This window comes from Benincasa hispida, chromosome 8 (assembly GCF_009727055.1).
Source record: "Benincasa hispida cultivar B227 chromosome 8, ASM972705v1, whole genome shotgun sequence".
In the NCBI taxonomy this organism is placed as follows: Eukaryota; Viridiplantae; Streptophyta; class Magnoliopsida; order Cucurbitales; family Cucurbitaceae; genus Benincasa; species Benincasa hispida.
The window spans coordinates 10161824-10181725 of record NC_052356.1 but is presented as its reverse complement, the minus strand read 5'-3'; the positions used below and the strand labels follow the sequence as shown (position 1 = coordinate 10181725).

Below are 19902 nucleotides of genomic sequence, written 5' to 3'. Positions count from 1 at the left end.
CTATTTAGTAAAGATTGGTAGGTCTGTAACTCGTTGAGGAGAGTTGTAAGGTTGTATTTCGCTTCGTTAAGAATCACATTGCTAACAAAGTGCAGAAAGTGCTCTGGCAAAGAATGTAGGATTATGCTAATATGGCTGCCCTCATCGATGGTAGACCCATTCAACTCCGTCACATTGAAGTAGGCCACCATGTTAAGTACATGTTCACGAACAGAGGTGCCTTTTTCCATTTTTGGAGTTGAATATATACTTAAGAGCCTCGTGCATGAGTTGTTCAGATGGTTGTCCAAACATTTCCCAGAGACTCCATGATCTCACGCGCTAAGACCATGGGCTCATGCTTCTTGGCCAAGACTTCACTAAGACTTGCCAAGATATAGGCTCGGGCCTTCTCCTTCACCCGTGTCCATGGCTCATCGCTCATATCCCAAACATTTTGAGCGGCATTCAGAGCTGGAATAGAAGGTCAGGCCTTTGTAAGGGCAAACATGAGATTCTCAATGATCAGTATTGTCGTGATCATGTATTTCCATGTCGCCAATTAATTTCTCGGCGCTAAGCAAAGCTAATGTGGCTGTGGCCATTTCTCAAAAGATTGTTGCTGAAAAACAAACAAAAACTTTATTAGATTTTGCTAAACCACATTTTAACTAATTAATTTTGCAAAACAGTTTCAAGTACTCTAAGTGAAAGACTTCTATTTTGCAATGATGCCCCAGTGAAGCAAGACAAATGTCACCGTTGGGGTGATCAGATGCCACTTCACTGAGATGAGACCTTCTCAACTATTAGGCAGAACCAACTCTTGGAACTGAACCTAATAGTCACCATTTATTTGGTCCATAACTGTTAACTTTTAACATTTCTGCGTAAGTGTGACCCCTCGCTTTCGGTGCCAGAGTCCTGCCCTAATGAGTCCACTGTAGGGAAAAAGCAGATTAAGACGAAAGACTAAGTAACCTTATCCTCTTACAGGAGATCAAATAAAGAAACGCGCAAAACTTCCATCCTATAGGGGGACACTCCCAGGGTGTCTGAGGCGACGCGCAAAAACTTTATTCAATCCAATGAGGGAGACTGAGGGATATACTATCGCACTTCCCGCTTCTACTTACTATGAACACTCTCTCCATCCACCTTGATATTGACCTACCCAAACACCATCCTTTAGGGGGACATTCCCAAGGTGCCACGAGGCTGAGGGTAGATCTCATGGTGTGGACTATATAGAAGAAATGTGAAAGGTTTAAATGAAGCATCATATGCTCCAAGTACCTCTCACTGAATGTTCTACCTAGGGGTTCATTAACTTAGACAATCTGGCTACTGATTTTAGTCTAAGTCATCTTTTTAAGTCCTATAAACAACTTTTGTCTATGAATTATGAATAAGTTCAAGTAGTCACATTTAAACACTTTAATGGACTGTTCTTAACTTGCATGCATGCATCAAATATATCTAATTTACCTTTTCAGGTAAGTTCCCAGGTAGGGGTGTTACATTTTCGTCAACTTAAATACCCCAGCCAATAGAACTCGCCTTAAACAAAAGGTCCTTTATAGATAGATTTGCTACACTTTAATCTTTTATTAGTCAATTTAATCCTATTAAACTGATTAAAAGATTAAAGCCTAAGGGTTGTTAATCATATTAGAACCATGATCTTAGGTCTATGTCATCCAAGTTTTAAATATTTTAAAACAATAAATTAAACCTAAGTGAGCATGCATGTTTTTCTTATTACTTTTAGTTCTAATTTCTCTTTAACCATTAAAAGAAACAACTAAAACACATTGCGCAAAACTAGGTGTATATAGCGCTTATAAAGAAACCTATGTGTCATGCTTAATGCAATGTCCGATTATTACTATACATAACTTTTATATATAAGCGTAATAACCAAGCAAACATGGTTTCCATATAACGCTTATAAAGATGATGCATGTCAATGCTTTTTATATATGCATAAATATAACTCTTATATTATATGATGCATGAGCATGCTCTTACATAATTAAATCATGCTTCTCTAAATTATAACATTTACAATAAAGAGATGATGCATGACCAATGCATAACCTAAGGTGGGATTTACTATATGTGCATATCATATGACATATTAATAACCATACATCTCATGTAATAAACCAAGGATTAATGGATCGGGATGAACTTTTACAAAACAGGAATGAAATAACTCTATCTATTACATTTTCCATCGAGCAAACCAGTTCATAGGCGAACCGGGTCTTGAACCACCAGAAGAACTCCATCGTTTAGTAAACGCCGCACGTAAACGATCGCTCAGCGCACACTAGACGATAGCGCACAAGCTAAACGATCGCTTAGACGACAATGAGGCTATGAAGCCTGATTGTCTAGGCAATCACTTAACGCGACGAAAGGTAAGCGATTTACTATGCGTTACTCCGCGATCGTTTAGTCAGTTACTAAGTGATGAAGCTTGTTGAGCTAAACGATCGTCTAGTGTGCGGGTGCGTTAAACCTGTCTCTTATACACATCTAGATGTGTATAAGAGACAGGCAACAACCCTTGCTTTGAACTTCTTCACGAACGACTCAAAACTCAAACTAACTTTGAATTACATACTCAACATCAATTAATTATGCCCAAAAACGCAGGGGCCTTTACAATTAACCGAAAATATAAAAGAATTAATCAAACTGAGGTTACATCTCAGAAACTCCATTAATCAGCACATCCACAAACAATTTAATAATTAAATAGAGAGCAGATATGCACCTGTCTCTTATACACATCTAGATGTGTATAAGAGACAGCGACGAAAGGTAAGCGATTTACTATGCGTTACTCCGCGATCGTTTAGTCAGTTACTAAGTGATGAAGCTTGTTGAGCTAAACGATCGTCTAGTGTGCGGGTGCTTTAAACGATACCCAAGCACTGTCTCTTATACACATCTAGATGTGTATAAGAGACAGATGTAAAAGAATTAATCAAATCGAGGTTACATCCCATAAAACTCCATTAATCAGCACATCCACAAACAATTTAATAATTAAATAGAGAGCAGATATGCACCAATCGCAAATGTATATGCAATTTGTTGCATTAATGAAATTGGAGTATTAGAACCTGGCTCTGACACCAATTGAAGGAACTCTTAAACAAGAGTGTCCATGAGCGCATTCAGATCTTTCCTATTTCATTGTGACCAAATTACCATACACACATTCTAACTAACATGTATGCATTTTAAAACAAATTATAGGCATGCTTTAACAATTAAAATACAACAGATTGAGTAAACGTACCAGTTGAAGACTATCTTCAGTCGAACTCAATCCAGCAGAAGCGACTCCCCTACAGTTCTTATCGCCCAGTAATCAATTGCCTACCAACACCACGATCGTCTACACGAACAACAGCGCACGAACAAGCAGCAACCGGGGACGACACCACCACTTGGAGCCCTTGGTATTCTTGGAGTGAGAATTCAAAGAGTGGACTTTGATGGAATTGGTAGAGGGAGGAGGAAAAGAACGATCGTGTAGAACGATAAGCAAGTGGGAGAAGGCTATTGTATAGCGGGTGCTTGTCTCTTAGAGAAAGGTACACGATCGTGTAGGTTTTACTAAGTGATCGTCTAGTAAAGAGTAAGCGATCGTTTAGAAAAGCTTGGTGTACTAAGCGATCATTCAGAGAAGGTGAACGATCGTTTAAAAAACACGTGCGATCGTTTAGGCGATGGGCACTATCGTATAGGCTCACAACTAAGCGACCGTGAAGTTTCCACACTGTGAGCAAATTTTCTAACTCTTTGCAAAATGAAACCAATTTTCATTTTATTCTTCAGTTACAATAACCTGAATTAATCTTCCCACTTTCGCACGATTTAGGAGAAATTTCTGGTCAATTATCACATAACCGACTAATTAATTAATAAATGAATATAATCATATTATATTCTTAACCTATAGTTTGATATCATATATCTACTATAGTAATTTTCTCCTCTCCAAAATAATGTATCTTATACATTTAGTCAATTATATCATATAAAATCTAACTCCCTCTTGTCAATTTGAACTTTTCAAACTGGCCCAAAAACTGATTCTCGCCTTTATCCAAGCTATCAGAGGGACCTTATGGACCTGTGGACTTCGAAGCTCTAACGGTACGTGAATAAGTGACCAAACTCTTTATCCACGAGATCCACCATCCGCCAGACATTCCATTAAAGACCAACAATTAAACTCTTCTTACCACAGATATATTTCTGTGTCCATCGAATATAATCAATCATGAGTATGATGACCCTTCACAGATGCTCGTAAGTACAGCTCAACCAATTTACTATTTTGTCCCTGTAGTTACATCTCACTCCTTAAGTACCACTGATTTCTTTAATGAACAATACAATAGTGTCTAACTATGTGTGAACACCTCTCGGACCAAGAGAAGGTGTGTGGTGCCACATCGTTCAATCCCTATAATCAGCCCTTAGGGAGCTATCTATATACTTGCCCCTGCATCGAGGAAAGAGTGAATTCCATCTTGTGTAGCTGAGTTCCCAACTCCCAAATCAGATGAATCCTCAAAGTGGTAGGTTTGAGTCAGCGACCTGGCCACTATCACCCATGCAAATCAAAGGACCGCCCTCAATGGCAGGAGTTCCCAACTCACTCAGGATTGAGGTCATGTTACCTATGGTCATCCTAGTGAAGTGAAGTCTCAGCCATGAACGGAGTTATATGACGAGACGTTAACACTTCGAGGTCAGGTCTTATACAAACTCTTTGTATAGGACGCCCCCGCTCGCATGTCTCCTACACGAATGATCATGATCAGACCATATGTGATAAGTCACAATACTTGTGACCATTCCACAATGCGGGTCGCATCTGGAGCATTACCAGGATAAGGTTTCCCTCCTATATCCATATACTATAGACCATTTTGGTTATCACTTAAGACATGATCCACTTGTATGTCACCACATACATGCTTAAGTTACATACAGATAACCAGAGATTTTAGGTTTATTGGTTTGTGGTAAAGCAAATAATACAAACAACTAAGCAAAATCAAAAAGTGAAGTAAAATATCATATATTATACCTCACAAGCGTTTGTATAAACTGTTTACAAACTATAGGACACGAGACTTTAGGGCATCAACCCCAACAATTATCACATAATTTCATTAATTTCCACTATGGCCAAGAGTTTTCAAAATTCATTAAAAACTCCCTTTTAAAGGCCATTACATGAAAATCATGCAACTTTGAGTTTGATGAGAATTTGACACTGAAAAATCCACTAATTCAATGTGGGATTTAGTGAGACAAGTGTCTTCAAATGAAGACAACACTTAGCCATGCAAAAGTTGGCATTTCCCACTCATAAATGTTTGATCTTTTTACTAACTTGGTCAATGGTCAAAATTTTGATTCTCAAAGTCCAAAGTCAACAAATTTTACTTTTCGACTTTCATGGTCAAAAGTCAACAAATTTGACTTTCAATGCAATTTTGACCAATTCCATTTAATTTCAAAATTAATTCTAATAGTCAATTTTAAAATTAAATTAATATTAAAGAATTAATTAAAGAATTTAATTAATTTAATTTAATATTAAATTCAACACTAATCCCAATGAATAAGAATCCTTATTCATAATCTTGATATTTGAATCTTATTTAAATATCTCTTATTTTCTCTCTCTTTATGTTTAATTCACAATTAAACATTAGGTTAAATATATCGTATATATTTATCGCTTTGCTCCAAAAACCGAATTTGAACACTTCAAACTCGTTTGTCACACTACTCTAAGGTTTAGTCTGATATGAACTAGTATGGGGACCTAATGGACCTACAGATCATGGGCTCTAACAATCCGTGATTAACCGACTAAACTCTTTAACCTAATTAATCACCATCCGTTAACTACCGAGTTATTCCACTAAAGCCCAGTAGTTGAACTTCCCTCACTGTAGATATATTATGTCCACTTCTTATAACCATGATTAGTAAGTTAACCCTTCACAGGTTGTTCGTAATAACAGTTGGGTCAAAAGCTGTTTTACCCCCGAGATTACATCTTGCTCCTTAAGTCCCATTGATCCTCTAATGAACAATTGGTTTATGATCCAATCACTAAACTGAGCCTCTCTTAAGCTAATGAGAGGGTGGGGCCTCTTGTTCAATATCTGAAGTCAGCACTTAAGGGAACAACCTCTCTACTATCCCTAAAAGTGGGTAGGAGTGAATTCTGTCTTGCATTCTATGTCATCAGCTATCTACCTGGTCTTACCCCTGAAATGGAAGACTTATTGAGTCGATGCTGTTGAGCCAACCCTCACCCATGCAAATCTAAGGATCATTTAAGATAAACAGGAGTTCATAGTTAGCTCAGAATTAAGGTCAAGTTACCTAGATCATTGCTTTGAAATAGTCAATCTTAAATAGTAAACAGTGTTATAAAGTAAGAGTGACTTCATTCTTAGTCCGATCTTATGAAAACTCATTGTATAAAATGCCCCCACTCCTCATGTCAATACATCAATGAATCAGGATCACTTCATTTGTAGCACTTTACAATAAATTGTAATAACTACAGAGTGGGCCGCATCCAATAGTGTTACCAGAATAAGGTACCCAGTCTTATTCATATACTATAGACCATTTTGGCTATTTACTGAACTTGATCCAATTTTATGTCTCCACATAAAGTTCATGTATTCAAATAATAGTCATGGATCTTTAGTTTATTGGATTTAAACTTTACAAGTGTATTAACATATTCAACAACAATTTTATTGAATAAACATCAATGACATCTTTATTGATAATAAAATATGTTTAACATTACAAACGGTGAGTTTTAGGACATACAACTCAACATGATATTATGCATAACATTCGTCCACCCAAGACTGATGACGTACATGTACCTGATGATCTTCGTGCTCCTGAAGGTGGTCTCTTAATTCCCATTGATCTTGAAACTCGTATTTTACAAGTGTCGACCTTTGAATCACAGACCTTGAGTAGCATCATTTGATCTCTTACTGATCGTCGGGCGATTGTTGATACTTTAGTTCAATTGTTGAGTTTACTTTGCCTCTAGATGAAGCTCCATCTACTTCACATCATTCTTCATCTCTACATGTTTAATTTTCTTCTTATGGAAATCAAGGGGGAGTAGTATTGTGTTGGGGTTGGTTTCTGTGTGGATATACTGTTTTGTTGGCTTGGCTTTTGTTTTTATGGGTTTGGTTTCTTTGGGTTCAAAACTGTTTTGTTGGTTTGTTTTGTTGGCTTGACTGTTGGTTTTGGTGTATAGGTTTGGTTTGGGTTTATTTTGTTTTGTTGGTTGGCCTGCAAATTGTTGTGTTGTTGTTTGGTCTATGGTTTTTTTTTTTTTTTTTTTGGCTTCTTGCTCCTCTTGTCATCACATGATTGCCAATAAAAGAAAATATTTCTGCCAAAAGGGAGCTTGTTATTACTTTATTGGCACATAAATTTTCTTTTATTTGAATGATGGATCTTTTTCGGTTGACTTCGGGTTAGACCGTTTCGTTTTGCTTTTAGAATGTTTCTTCTGCTTACCTTTTTTTGTATTGACGTTGGTTATCTTGTCTGTATCTTCCTTTTAGAAGTTGTTATAAAAAGAAGTTTTAAAATATAGATTAAAGGTAGGTTTTTGATTGACAGATTTTGTATCTTCATGTGCGGCTGTTACAGAAAGAAGAAGAAAGAAACGCTGCCAAATTTTCATAGGCTGTGTGTGAATCTTGAATTATTAGAAGATCGAACAAGTCAAAAGCTTCTGACTCAGGAGTCTGAGTTGTTACAAGAATTTGAGATAGGTAATATTAGAGGAAGTATAAACTAAATACCTATTTAAGGTTTACTGTATTACTTGATAGTAGTTTTATTAGATAAGTGGACTTTCTTGTAAACCTTTTGAATATTATTATCTTCTTTTCAATTGGGTCCTGAGCCGCCTAGACGTAGGTAAGGTTATATCGAACTGGGCTAATATATTGTGTGTTATTTCATTCTCTACTTAGCTCTATGTTGGTCACGTTGTTAGCATCATTGTGTTCATCAACGTTCCTTTTATTTTGATTACATGTACTTCTTTTTCAGATATAAAAAACTTGAAAATCTATAATAATTTGAAAAAAATGCCCCAAATTTTTCCTTTGGAAACAACAACAATATATAATAGAATAAATCCAAATTTTATAGTGTGTGTGATGAATCCTTAATTTTTTCCCATGGTCAATCCAATATTTATTTTATTAAAGATGCATAAAAACATAAATGGAATTACATTATTATTTCAAAGCCAAAAGCACTAGCTAGTAATTTTTGTCTAGAGATATTGCATTGCATTAGGAAGGGTCTCATGAGGCACATCGGGGCATGAAGCCATCTTTGCTGGCGGTATGCTTTGCTCATGTCGAAAGAAGTTAAATGGATCCACTTTCATTTTCACTTCCACCAACCTTTCAAAATTATTCCCAAAATATGGATGCCCCCAAACGCCTGCTTCCTCATAGCTGGTCGGGATCCCGTCCTCTTTGTTTGTTCCAATGTCAAGGTCTTTATAATTAATATACGCACCTCTCGGTGATTTCGATACAAAAGGAGTCATGTAATCGTGGAGCTCTTGAGTCCATTTCAAGTGTCTCAAATCAGCATCGGGATCTTGCCATGTAACGTAGTAGCCGATTTGTATGGGATATCCAGCTCGATATGCAAAAGGGGTTTCTGTTTCAGAAATCTCATTCATTTTACCTCCGAAAGGGATCAACATGAGCTGCACTGTTTCTAGTTCTTCAATTTTGAACCTTTCCCACATACCTTCGAGGGCAGTTTTTGAGATGGGCTTAGTTGCATAATCAGATTTGGTTTTGTATCTGTCGTTGCTTAGTGGAGTTCTATCGAGCAATAGCTTTACATTATTTGCAGAAACGAACCCACTTGCCATAAAAGCCATTGATTCAATCCAACTCATTTCTAGACAATCTTCTTTTTTAAGCCCCAGCTCTGGGAAAGTCTTCTGCATAAGAGAAAGAAGCTTGTCTGCTTTTCCAAGAAATAAAGAGAAGAATGAAGCCTCCATAATTCTTCCACCTTCTTTGCTTGAATTTGAAGCTGCTAAGATTTAATGGTGCTTTTTTTATTAAGCATACGACAAATGGGATAGACGAAAACACTTTGTCACTATTAGATGACATTAACATGTATTATATGTGCTAAAGTGAGCTTAATTCAATGATAATTGGCATGACCTTCGACTCTAGAGGTTAGAGATTCAATTCTCACCCCACAATTGTTATACTAAAAAAAACAAGGGTGAAAATTATATTGCAACTTATTTTTTAAACTATTTTGAATGTAGTTTAATTTTCACTCAAATGATGGAACATATCATTGATAAGTATGTGATTCTCACATGTATTTTTGTTTATTATAAATTGAATTGTGATCTAAAAAGAAATTAGAAAAAGACTTAAAAAATGAAATGGAATGTAACAGATTATTTTTTAAAATAGAGTGGATTTAAAAGAAGTTAAAAGGTTGACATATCTTGAATAAACCAATTCAACACAAAAAGAGAGCACAATTATTTATTTAATAATGAGTTTCTTTAAAAATGCATTAAATATAATTATAAAGAAAGGTAGAATGTATGTTATATGAACTATTTATTTTTCTCATTTAGGAATTTTCAAACCTCCATTCAATAACTATTTTGTTTTTAATTTTTGAAAATTAAACATATAAATACCCGTTCTATGTATGTTTATTTTTTAAGCTCCTTTTGGTACCATTTGATTTTTTATTTTTGTTTTTTAAAATTAAACCTATTTCATCCAATTTTTCTTGTAATGATTTGTAAGTTTATTAAGTACAATGGTTGAATTCTTAGTTAAATTCCAAAAACAAAAACAACTTTTTGGAAGCTATTTTTTCAATTCCCAAAATTTTGCTTGATTTTTTAAAGCATTCGTGAAAAGAATATAACAAATGAAGAAATTTAGAAATGGTAGTAGTGTCCATAGCCTTAATTTTCTAAAACAAACACCAAAACCAAAATGGTTAGGCCCTGTTTGATAACCATTTCGTTTTTGTTTTTGTTTTTAGAAATGAAGTTTATTTCATCCACATTTCTTACAATGTTTGCATCTTTTTTAAGTACAATGATTGAATTCTTAGTCAAACTCCAAAAACAAAAACAATCTTGTGAAAGCTACTTTTTTAGGTCTCAAAATTTGATTTGGATTTTTTAAATCATTGGTAAAATGTAGATAACAAAGGAAGAAATTTGGAGGTAGTATAGTGTTCATAAAGTTAATTTTCAAAAGTAAAATACAAAACAAAATGATTACTAAATGGGACCTCGTTCTATTTGCCTCGCTAATTCATTTTTTCTTCGATTAGTATGCTAGTACTATTTCGTCTTTCTCAGGAAAACTTTCCAATGTCATCATCTCTAACTCTATTGTAGCCATGCTCCGTTCTCGAACACCACCACTGTTTGCTATCTCCAGTTAAATAATTATCCAACCATAATTTGCCACGTGCTAAACTTTTGTATTTCTTTTGTTAAATAATTTTTAGAGTTTTCATGTGGAGCTTAAGATGCAACCAAATATGGTTCTTTTTATCTAAATAATTAGCCCAAACTATTCTAAGACATGTATGTCAAACACAGTCAAATATTACTTTTACTTTCAGAAATTAAGCAAACCTGTGACCCAAGCGGTGATGAAAAGATCTTCATCTACCTCCGGCGCGACGTATTGCCAGCGATGGATTAAGTCAGCCGCGTTTTGGTCCCAAGTTTTATGGAGAGCAAAGGATGTAACAATGGGAGGGACTGGAACCAACTTCAACTTCCATGCCAACACAATCCCAAAGCTTCCTCCCCCACCTCCTCTAATGGCCCAAAACAAATCCTCTCCCATTGAATGTCTATCAAAAATTCTCCCATTTGCATCAACAACATAAGCATCCACCACATTATCTACAGCAAGACCATATTTTCTAACCATCATCCCAAACCCGCCGCCGCTCAAGTACCCCCCAACTCCAATAGTCGGCGCGAACCCCGCAGGAAATCCAAGGGTTTGACTTTTCTCGGCGATTCTATAATAGAGTTTACCGATAGTCGCCCCAGATTGGACCCATGCACTCTCGTCCTCAGTGTCAATGGTAATTGAATTGAGGTTTATCAAATCAATCAACACGAATGGGACGTTTGCGACGTAAGAACGACCTTCAAAGTCGTGGCCACCACTTCGAGTTCGGATTTGGAGGCCATGGCTTTTGCAGCAAATGACTGCAGCTTGGACATGGGAAGCGTGTGATGGTGTGATGATGGCCACTGGCTTGGGAGTTTCAGGTTCGGAGAATCTAAGGTTTCGAATGGAGAAATTTAGAACATAAGAATAAGAGGAAGAAGATGGAGTGTGGATGAGGGTTGTATTTGAGTCATTATTGTTTGAGGAATGAAGAGAAATACAGTGAACAAAATCTTCCCCATTGTCACCCCAACATCCCAATGTTGCTAATGAAAGAAGAAGAAGAAGAGATATGAAGCTATAATAGGAGCTCCAAAAATATTTCATTCTCTTTAAATTTTTCTGCTTTTAAGATCTTATGCAATTGTAAAACAAAATGGTTCATTATTTATAAATATAGTAGTAGACTCACATTATTGCGAATTAACATCTCTCTCTTCTAATACAATATGAGAGGGTATATGCCCACATCCTATATGGACCCATTTTGGAGGTCATTATCCTATTTTACCGATTTTAATTGTTTGTGGGCCCATTTTCGGAACATATCATCTCAGTATTTGAACATACTCGATCAGAATTCTCCAGACATCAGAATTTTCCACATTCTATATCATCTCAGCACCCTAAACAGCTTTAATATTTTACAACATCTACTTGTTGTGGACCATCAAAGAACCCTAGCTATAAAATATTTATTTGTTTCACACCAACCGAGCATAACATCATGGATAGGATTCTAATTGATAAAAAGAGAGTTCAATTTTATGATGAATTGAAGATTTAGAAGTGCTTTATGTTTATTGCAAAAAAAAAATTGTTCCAATACAATTTCCGGTATGATTTGAGATCAGAATTAATGTTTTTTTTTTGTCATAAATGTTTATTGTTTAATAAGTAAGATTGTTTTGGTTTTTATAATTATAAGTTTGAATAAGTTAATTTTAGTTGTTGGTTTGATTGATTTGATTTAATGTGATAATTCATTACTTTTGGAAAGTTTGTTGTCTTGTTTAAAGATTTGGATATGTTAGGTTTAGTTGTTTGTTTGATTAGAATAATTTGATGTGTTAGTTGAATAATTTTTTAAAGGTGAGTTTAATTTAGCTCCCGGTTGGTAACGATTTAAGTTCTGTTTGGTAACCATTTAGGTTCTGTTTGGAACCATTTGGTTTTTTTATTTTTGTTTTTAAAAATTAAGCATATTTCATCCATATTTCTTACAATGATTTACATTACAATGGCTGAATTTTTAACCAAATCCCAAAAATAAAAATAATTTTTTAAAAGATACTTTTTTTAGTTATCAAAATTTGGCTTGGTTTTTTAAATCATTGGGGGAAGGTAGATAACAAGGCAAGAAATTTAGAGGTAAAAATAGTGTCAGAAGCTTAATTTTCAAAATAAAAACAAAAAACAAATTGGTTACTTAATGATGCTTTAGTTTTTGGGTTATTTTTTAAAATTAGGCCTATAGACACTATTCTCACTTTCAAATTTCTTCCTTTGTTATCTATTTTTTACCAATAGTTTAAAAAACCAAACCAAATTTTGAAAACTAAAAATAGTAGCTTTAAAAAAGTTGTTTTTGTTTTTGGAATTTGACTAAGAGTTCAATCATTATATTTAAAAAAGATACAAATCATTGCAAGAAATCGGAAAGAAAGACTTAATTTTCAAAAACCAAAAACAAAAAACGAAATAGTTACCAAACGGAACCTTAATTTTTATACTTAGAAATTTGGTTAAGTTAATAGTGGTTTGTTTAATTAGTTTAATTTAGGGGACAATTCATGACTAATCAGTTTTTAGTTTTTAATTTTCAAGAAATAAGCCGTTTCGTATAATTTTCTTTTTTTTTTTTTTATTTATTTTGAAAAAGTTTTTATGAATGTTAAGAGAATAAAAAATCATTTCAAAGAAACGGTTTTTTGTTTTCTCAAAAACATGGATGGATTTATCATTTTAAATTACCTCATAATTCTCAAAATGAGTATTATTTAATTAGTACAGTGCTTGTACTATCAACTTCAAAACTAAAAAAATCAGGTTCTCAAATATTTCTGGATTTTGTCATAGAATTTTTTTTTTTTTTTTTTTTAAAGCAATCTTAAAATGCAAAATAATAATAATAATTAAAAAAACAGTTAGAAAATTTTTTAAATAAAAATTAGTTTCTGAACGTTGAAAAACACACAAAAAAAAAAAAGTTAATTAGAGAAAATTTTGAATGTCTTTAAAAATAGTTTTCGAAAATGATTTAGAAATGGAAAGGAATGTTAACTAAAATCAAAATAAATTAAATGAACATCTTTTATTTTCAATAAATCTTAAATTTAATTCTCACTATTAATCATCTGTTGTTGATTTTTTTAAAAAGAAATTATTATATTAGTTTGGAATTACATGCATTGCATGTGTATCATAAATTTTAAAATAAAATTTCAACAAAAAAGTTAAAATGTGACTTTTATTAGATTTGATACAAAAAATAATTTTACTATTACAATTATTTTTTAATACAACAATTGAGAAGTGATGGATTGATCCTCCGACCCTCTTAGATTGAAACACATACTAATACCACTGGACTAAACTCACGTTGACATAATTGCTATAGAGTTGATATTATATAATCTTCATTTTTTATTTGCTTATTTGATACACTTTTCAAATGCTATCTCGAGAGAGTCATTTCTATAAGTATATGAAATGGAGTACAAAAACTTTTGGAGATTCCAAAATTTTATTTTAAATTTTTTAAGAAATCTTTAAATTTTTATAAATGAATTAAAAAATTTATATTAAGAAATTTTATACATGAATGATTCTTTTTATATTCCACATTTTTTCCCTTTTTTTATTATTTTGATATATATTCCCCTTTCTTACTTTTGTTTTCACCAACAATTATTGTTGTATTTAAATTATTTTTAACTCAATCTGATTTTCAATCAATAATAATTGTCATAACGGAAACGTTTTTTCTTTCATAATTTATGTTATTTAATTCCATTAATTGATAATGAATAATTGTATGGCTTAAGGATACTTGGTTAAGAGGGAATATAAATTATTATTGCCGTATTTAAATTATTTTTAACTCTAATATATTTTTCAATCAATTATAATCTGTCTATTACAATTATAAATTATTCAACAAATTATCAATTTATTTTTATTTATTTTCAACATTTAAAACAATGAGTGGAAAAAAATCCATATGTTTAGTGGTATGATGAATTGAGGGTTTCATCACTTTTTGAAATTCGATACTACTGATTGTGTGATGAGACCTTATGAAATTAAAACTTTTCTAACTCTTTACTCTCTTTCCTTGTTAATAAATATGAGATAACTAAAATATATTTTAACTTATTTTAAATTATAATTTTTATGGTAAAATTTAATAAATATAAAACTAATTTTAATTATTTTAACATTCAAAATTGTTTAACATAGAACAAACCGTTAATTCAATCTCAAATAAATAAATTTGAGGAATTGAAGTAAATTAAATTAATACTACGCGTCACAAGTTGGATACATTAATTTATATTTTTCTTGATTTTTTCTTCAATAATCGTGGAGAGTTCTCTTTTGTTTTCTTTGGACGGATCCATGACTTTGACTTTCGAGAACTTGTTTATCTCCTTTCTCAAATCTTACTCTCATATTTCTAAAAGAAGGATAGTATTATGCTAATTTACTTTGTAAATATAATGAAACCAATAAATCTAAAATTTAAAATAACATAAAGATTAAAAAAATATTGAAATATACTTTGAGTCAATTTCTTTATTCAAAGAAGATTTTTTTTTTTTTTTTTTTTTTTAACATTACATCTCCTTACAAATGCATGAAACGAATAGAAGATATCTATAATAATGAATTATTCCATTTTTGGGTATAGAATATTAAAAGATGAATAATTATTGCATTATTTTGAAAACTTTTTATATTCCCCTTTTTAAGCAAATGCCCTTCGTTGAACCCTTTCAACTTTTTTCTTTTTAATAGGAAATATTATAATACAAAAACAAGAGGGATCCCACAGTCCGAGATCAAGGCACAAACACAAAAATAGCACCTATAAAGATGCACAGTGGCAAAAAAACATAACCAACAAAAAGGTCAATACAAACAAATAACCAAATATCCAAAAGAACAAAAAACACCTCACAATTCGGGGACCTCAGAAATTGGACAAACAGGGTTAAAGCATCCAAACAAAGAATGAAGAAATCAGACAAACTAGATAAGTCCATAAAGATCAATCCGCCACGAAGCAGCATGCGCATGAACCATAGATACAATAAGCTGAAACACAATAAACGCCAATTTTGACTGACCGCCGTGTAACCGACGATTCCTCTCTTTCCAAATATAGTAAATCGATGTACACTAGAAGACTTTAAATAACTTACTCCTCACACCCTTACCAGACCCCACCCAACACACCCAACTCAACTCCACATCCTACCCAGCAACACGATGAGACGAACCCAACAAGCGTACCAAACCCTCCCAAATTTCATGCCCAAACACACAGACAAAGAATAGATAATTCCTGGACTCAATCTCACCCAAACAGAGCAGACAAGCATTATCCACCGATTGATCCCATCTCCTAAACCAATCCCGAGTGCCTAACGTATCTTTCACCAGCAACCAGACATAAAATGAATGCCTTGGAATATTACCCCAGACCAAAGCAGACAAACCCAAGCCACCCTAAAACGTCTAGTACGCAAACTCTCCCATACACAGCAACAATGAAACTAGACCCTTCAACTTGCTATAAAATTATTCATTATCAATTAATGTAATTAAATAACAAATGTTATGAAAGAAAAAACGTTTCCATTATGACAATTATTATAATATAAAAAGAGTAATAAGTAACTTAAATCATTCATTATCAATAAATTATTGGTTAATGCTATATATAAATTGAAAGAAAACAAAAATTGAAAGAAAACACATCATGTTTACGGGACTGTATAATAACTATTAATAAGTAATTCCATAACTAAATTAAATAAGAATAGCATTAGGAATACATGCTAGACAATCTCCAACCATCGACACTTCTATTGCATCGTATCCTATGAAACACAGATACTTCATGTGAGGCAAAAAATGTGTATCAGACATGTATCGGATATCGATACTTCTAGATATTTTCTAGATACGTATCTGACATGCAATTTGACTTATCTATTTCTACGAGTACTTTTTTTTTAAAGAAAAAAGACAAGCAACTCATTTAATCTTTCACAATCTAAAACTAGGCAACCTATTTAAAAAACTTACTACTTAACTCCAAAACTAAAAAGAAAAAAATAAATAAAAGACCAAACCCTGGAATCATCTAATCTTCATCTTCACATTTGAGTCCCCACAAAGTCCACTAAAATATAAACTATTTGGATATCTTCAACAACTCAATGAAGATGTTTTTCGTTTATCTTCATACTTCTCTCTCTAATATTCTTCTTCTTCTTTGTAATATGAGTCATTTTTCTATTGCATATTATTAACTATTGTACTTCAACATCTTAAATGTTGCTTTTTTTATATTGTATTTCAGTGTTTGTATTCTATGTTGTGCTATTATTATTATCTTGTATACTGAATTTATCCATATTCTAGATTTTTTTAAGAAAAATAAAATGTATCTTCAATGTATCAGTATCCTCGTTTTTTAGAAATATATATATTAAAAAATGTATAAAAAATGACATATCCTTAGATGTATCTTTAGACGTATCCGTATCTTAGTTTTTTAGAAATTGACGAATCACCGTATTCGAACATATCCATATCGTGTAACCATATCTGTGTCTGTGCTTCATAGATCGTATCTTTTGGTATTATTAACATTGCTATTTTCTTCTACTATCTTAATCTCCACTTACTTATTTTTAAGTTTAAAGAAATTTCTACGAACATGACCCTCCATACGACAGTAAAAGCACTTCTTACCTTCTCAGGCAGTTAGATGTGGCTATTTAACTTATACACAAGCAATGCAACATCCCATAGACAGGCGTTGCTACAGCCTTTCACCAAGCAAAGAGGATTAACTCACTATACTCGCACAACACACACCTCTCGATGGGTTGTTTCATGCGTCCTATCTCTAGGCTACACGATTAAGCATGCGATTGTCTTTGATAAATAAACGTTGAAGATAAACTATGATAGAGATGTAGATGATGAAGAAGACGGCAATGAAGGAGTTAAGATTTGCATTGATTATAAAATATCTTAATAACTTAAGCTAAAATGTAATACAACACAGAGATTAGAAGAGAAAGAAAGGACTCTGCATCAAGGCTCCCGGTGGTGCCATGGTTGAATGGTGGAGATGTCTCTCTCGAGCTCTATCTTCGGCGAATGCTCCGATCGTCACTCGATCTGGGTTGTGAAGATGAAGAATTCTTACTGAAAATCTCTTTCAAGCTCTCATCTGTGATCATAAACTTCTGCCTCGGATGTCTTTTAATGAAGGTCCCAAGGGCTATTTATAGAGTTTGGACACCGACAGCTATAATGATGACGGTATGGCTCACTGCTGCTTTTGTCGTGGTATGGGCATTGTCACATCGCCTTATCTTATTGATACTCCCAAGGTATACGTCCGAGCTTAATTTAGCTGAAGTTATCAATGCTTCTACCCATCTTGTGATCTTCTATTATGGCTATCACTCTGTGGTCGCAATCTCCATTTGGTTACCGCAATTCCCATGTGTTGGACTCATGCGATTACCGTAACTTCCATGCGTTGGACGCATGTGAATACCGTCTGCAATTTCTTAGCTCATGCGTTTATTTTTGCAATCGCCTGGCTTCAGCGCATGCGTTTGTCTGTGATAGCTTATTTCAAACGCATGCGTTTGATTCCTGCAATAGCTACAAAAGTAGAAACTTTGGCATGGAGTAACGCATAATATTGGGGTCAGTGAGGATTTAGGTGCTAATTGACGCAAAACTCAATTTTTTGCAAATTCTAAGTATTATCACCGCGTTTTCTACTTATTAGCCCTCATGATTCTAAATAAAAGGCTTATAATAACGGTCATTTCTGCCAGTTATCACCCCCCAAACTTAGAATCATGCTTGTCCTCAAGCATGCGTTATACTTAAAAAATTCTTAACTCACCATCCGACGTCTCTTTGCGATGACCATCTTCTCAGAATATAATTTACTTGTGCCTCTAACTATGGATGCAATGCTCTCCTCTACTTCGGTTTCTTTTTTAAATTGATCTTTTCTATGTTAAATTCAGCAAGCCTTTACTCAAAAACTTTTTATTCATTCTCCGCAACTTTGTGTTTAGCTCATGAGAATGCGTTCGTTCAAAACAATTCAAGCTTATGCGTTTATTTAATCTAACGCGGCGTTGAACCTGGTTACACTCTTCGTTTTGGCTTACCCCCATGTGTGTCATGCGGGCATCCAACTTCGGTTCTATTCCATATTCAACTCAACTCATGTTTTACTTAATTTAGCTTGCGCCAAACAGAGGAGTTGCACTTTTGTGTTGATCCTGGCGACTTATCTTCGTTTTGGCTTGCCCCCACGGGTGTCATGCGGACATCCAACTATGGGTAAGTGCCTTTCACAGCTCAACTCTTGTTAACATGGGTTTCCCCCATTGTGTTGGCAGTGGAGTTGTAATTTTCAAAAGCTCTTTCTTTTTTTTTTTCTTTTTTTCTTTTTTTTTTTTTTGAAGGAAATGACCGCAATGTTATGAACACAATTCTCCGAGACCGCTGCCACCCCCCCAAACTTAGAGGGTGGCAGCATTCTCACTGCAAGCTAAAAACAAACTCAACAAGAATGTGATAACAAATGTTTGAGCAAGGGTTTGCACACAATAAAACTATAGACTTTCACACTTGAAGAAGCTATTAAAAGTAAGGGGTGCCTTGCAATACTAGTTAGAGGATGCGGTGAATTATTTGTACCATTATAGATGCATCGTAAAGAACCGCAGTCAGACAAAGAGAATTTCAAAAGGATAAGGCATAAAAGATAACAAAAACAGAACCTTAAGTAGAAAAATGCATGCGACAATGCGTTGGAGTTCATGTGATTGAAGACATGCGTTGAAGGATGTAGAGGATTCTTCCGTTGTAACTGTGCACCGAGGAGAGTTATTATCGCACCTACAAGGAGCAAACGCACCACAACCAAGGAAGCAGCCGCATATCCAAAATAACAATAAATAAAAATAATAAACTAAACTAAGAAATCAATGTAAAAGATAGAGTAGAAGACGTCCCTGGAGAAATTGAAGTGTTGTCACCACAAGGAGTCTCCTATGCAGGAGATGGTTCTCAACTGCTTGGGTCAAGGGGGCTCGCCCTGACCATTGGAGCTTCTAGCAATTGTTGGGCGTATGATGGTTGACATGCACCTAAGACTGCTTCCAATTCATGCGACAGATAGCCTTTCTATCTCGGGGTCAATATTTGACTTTCGAGCATCGGTTATACTTCAAATATTGTTTGCATCTTTATCGCACAATCTACAATACGCCTAAGATTGAAAGGGTGCCTGCGAAAACACAAAAACTTCACAAAA

At 33.9% G+C, this 19902-nt stretch overlaps 1 protein-coding gene across 2 annotated transcripts; it reads right to left on the bottom strand.

Annotated features, from left to right (window-relative positions):
* Positions 1 to 8254: 8254 nt before the first annotated feature.
* On the bottom strand, positions 8255 to 11653 carry LOC120082779 (berberine bridge enzyme-like 18). Of its 2 annotated transcripts, none has more exons than XM_039038082.1 (2): positions 10754 to 11653; positions 8255 to 9156 (listed from the first exon to the last, which is right to left on the bottom strand). In XM_039038082.1, exons 1-2 carry the CDS (start codon positions 11631 to 11633, stop codon positions 8369 to 8371), a joined length of 1668 nt encoding a protein of 555 aa, XP_038894010.1. In that variant the 5' UTR covers positions 11634 to 11653; the 3' UTR covers positions 8255 to 8368. The 2 variants fall into 2 exon arrangements, with proteins under 2 accessions (XP_038894010.1, XP_038894011.1); XM_039038083.1 differs by having other exon boundaries at positions 8255 to 9153.
* Between the last annotated feature and the right edge of the window lie 8249 nt (positions 11654 to 19902).

What these genes read in the sequence shown, in the direction of transcription:
- LOC120082779 (XM_039038082.1), bottom strand. Translation starts at nt 11,633, where the DNA reads ATGAAATATTTTTGGAGCTCCTATTATAGCTTCATATCTCTTCTTCTT. An exon ending in CATCACCGCTTGGGTCACAG is followed by an intron (nt 9,157 to 10,753) that starts GTTTGCTTAATT and finishes ATTAAATCTTAG; the next exon opens with CAGCTTCAAATTCAAGCAAA.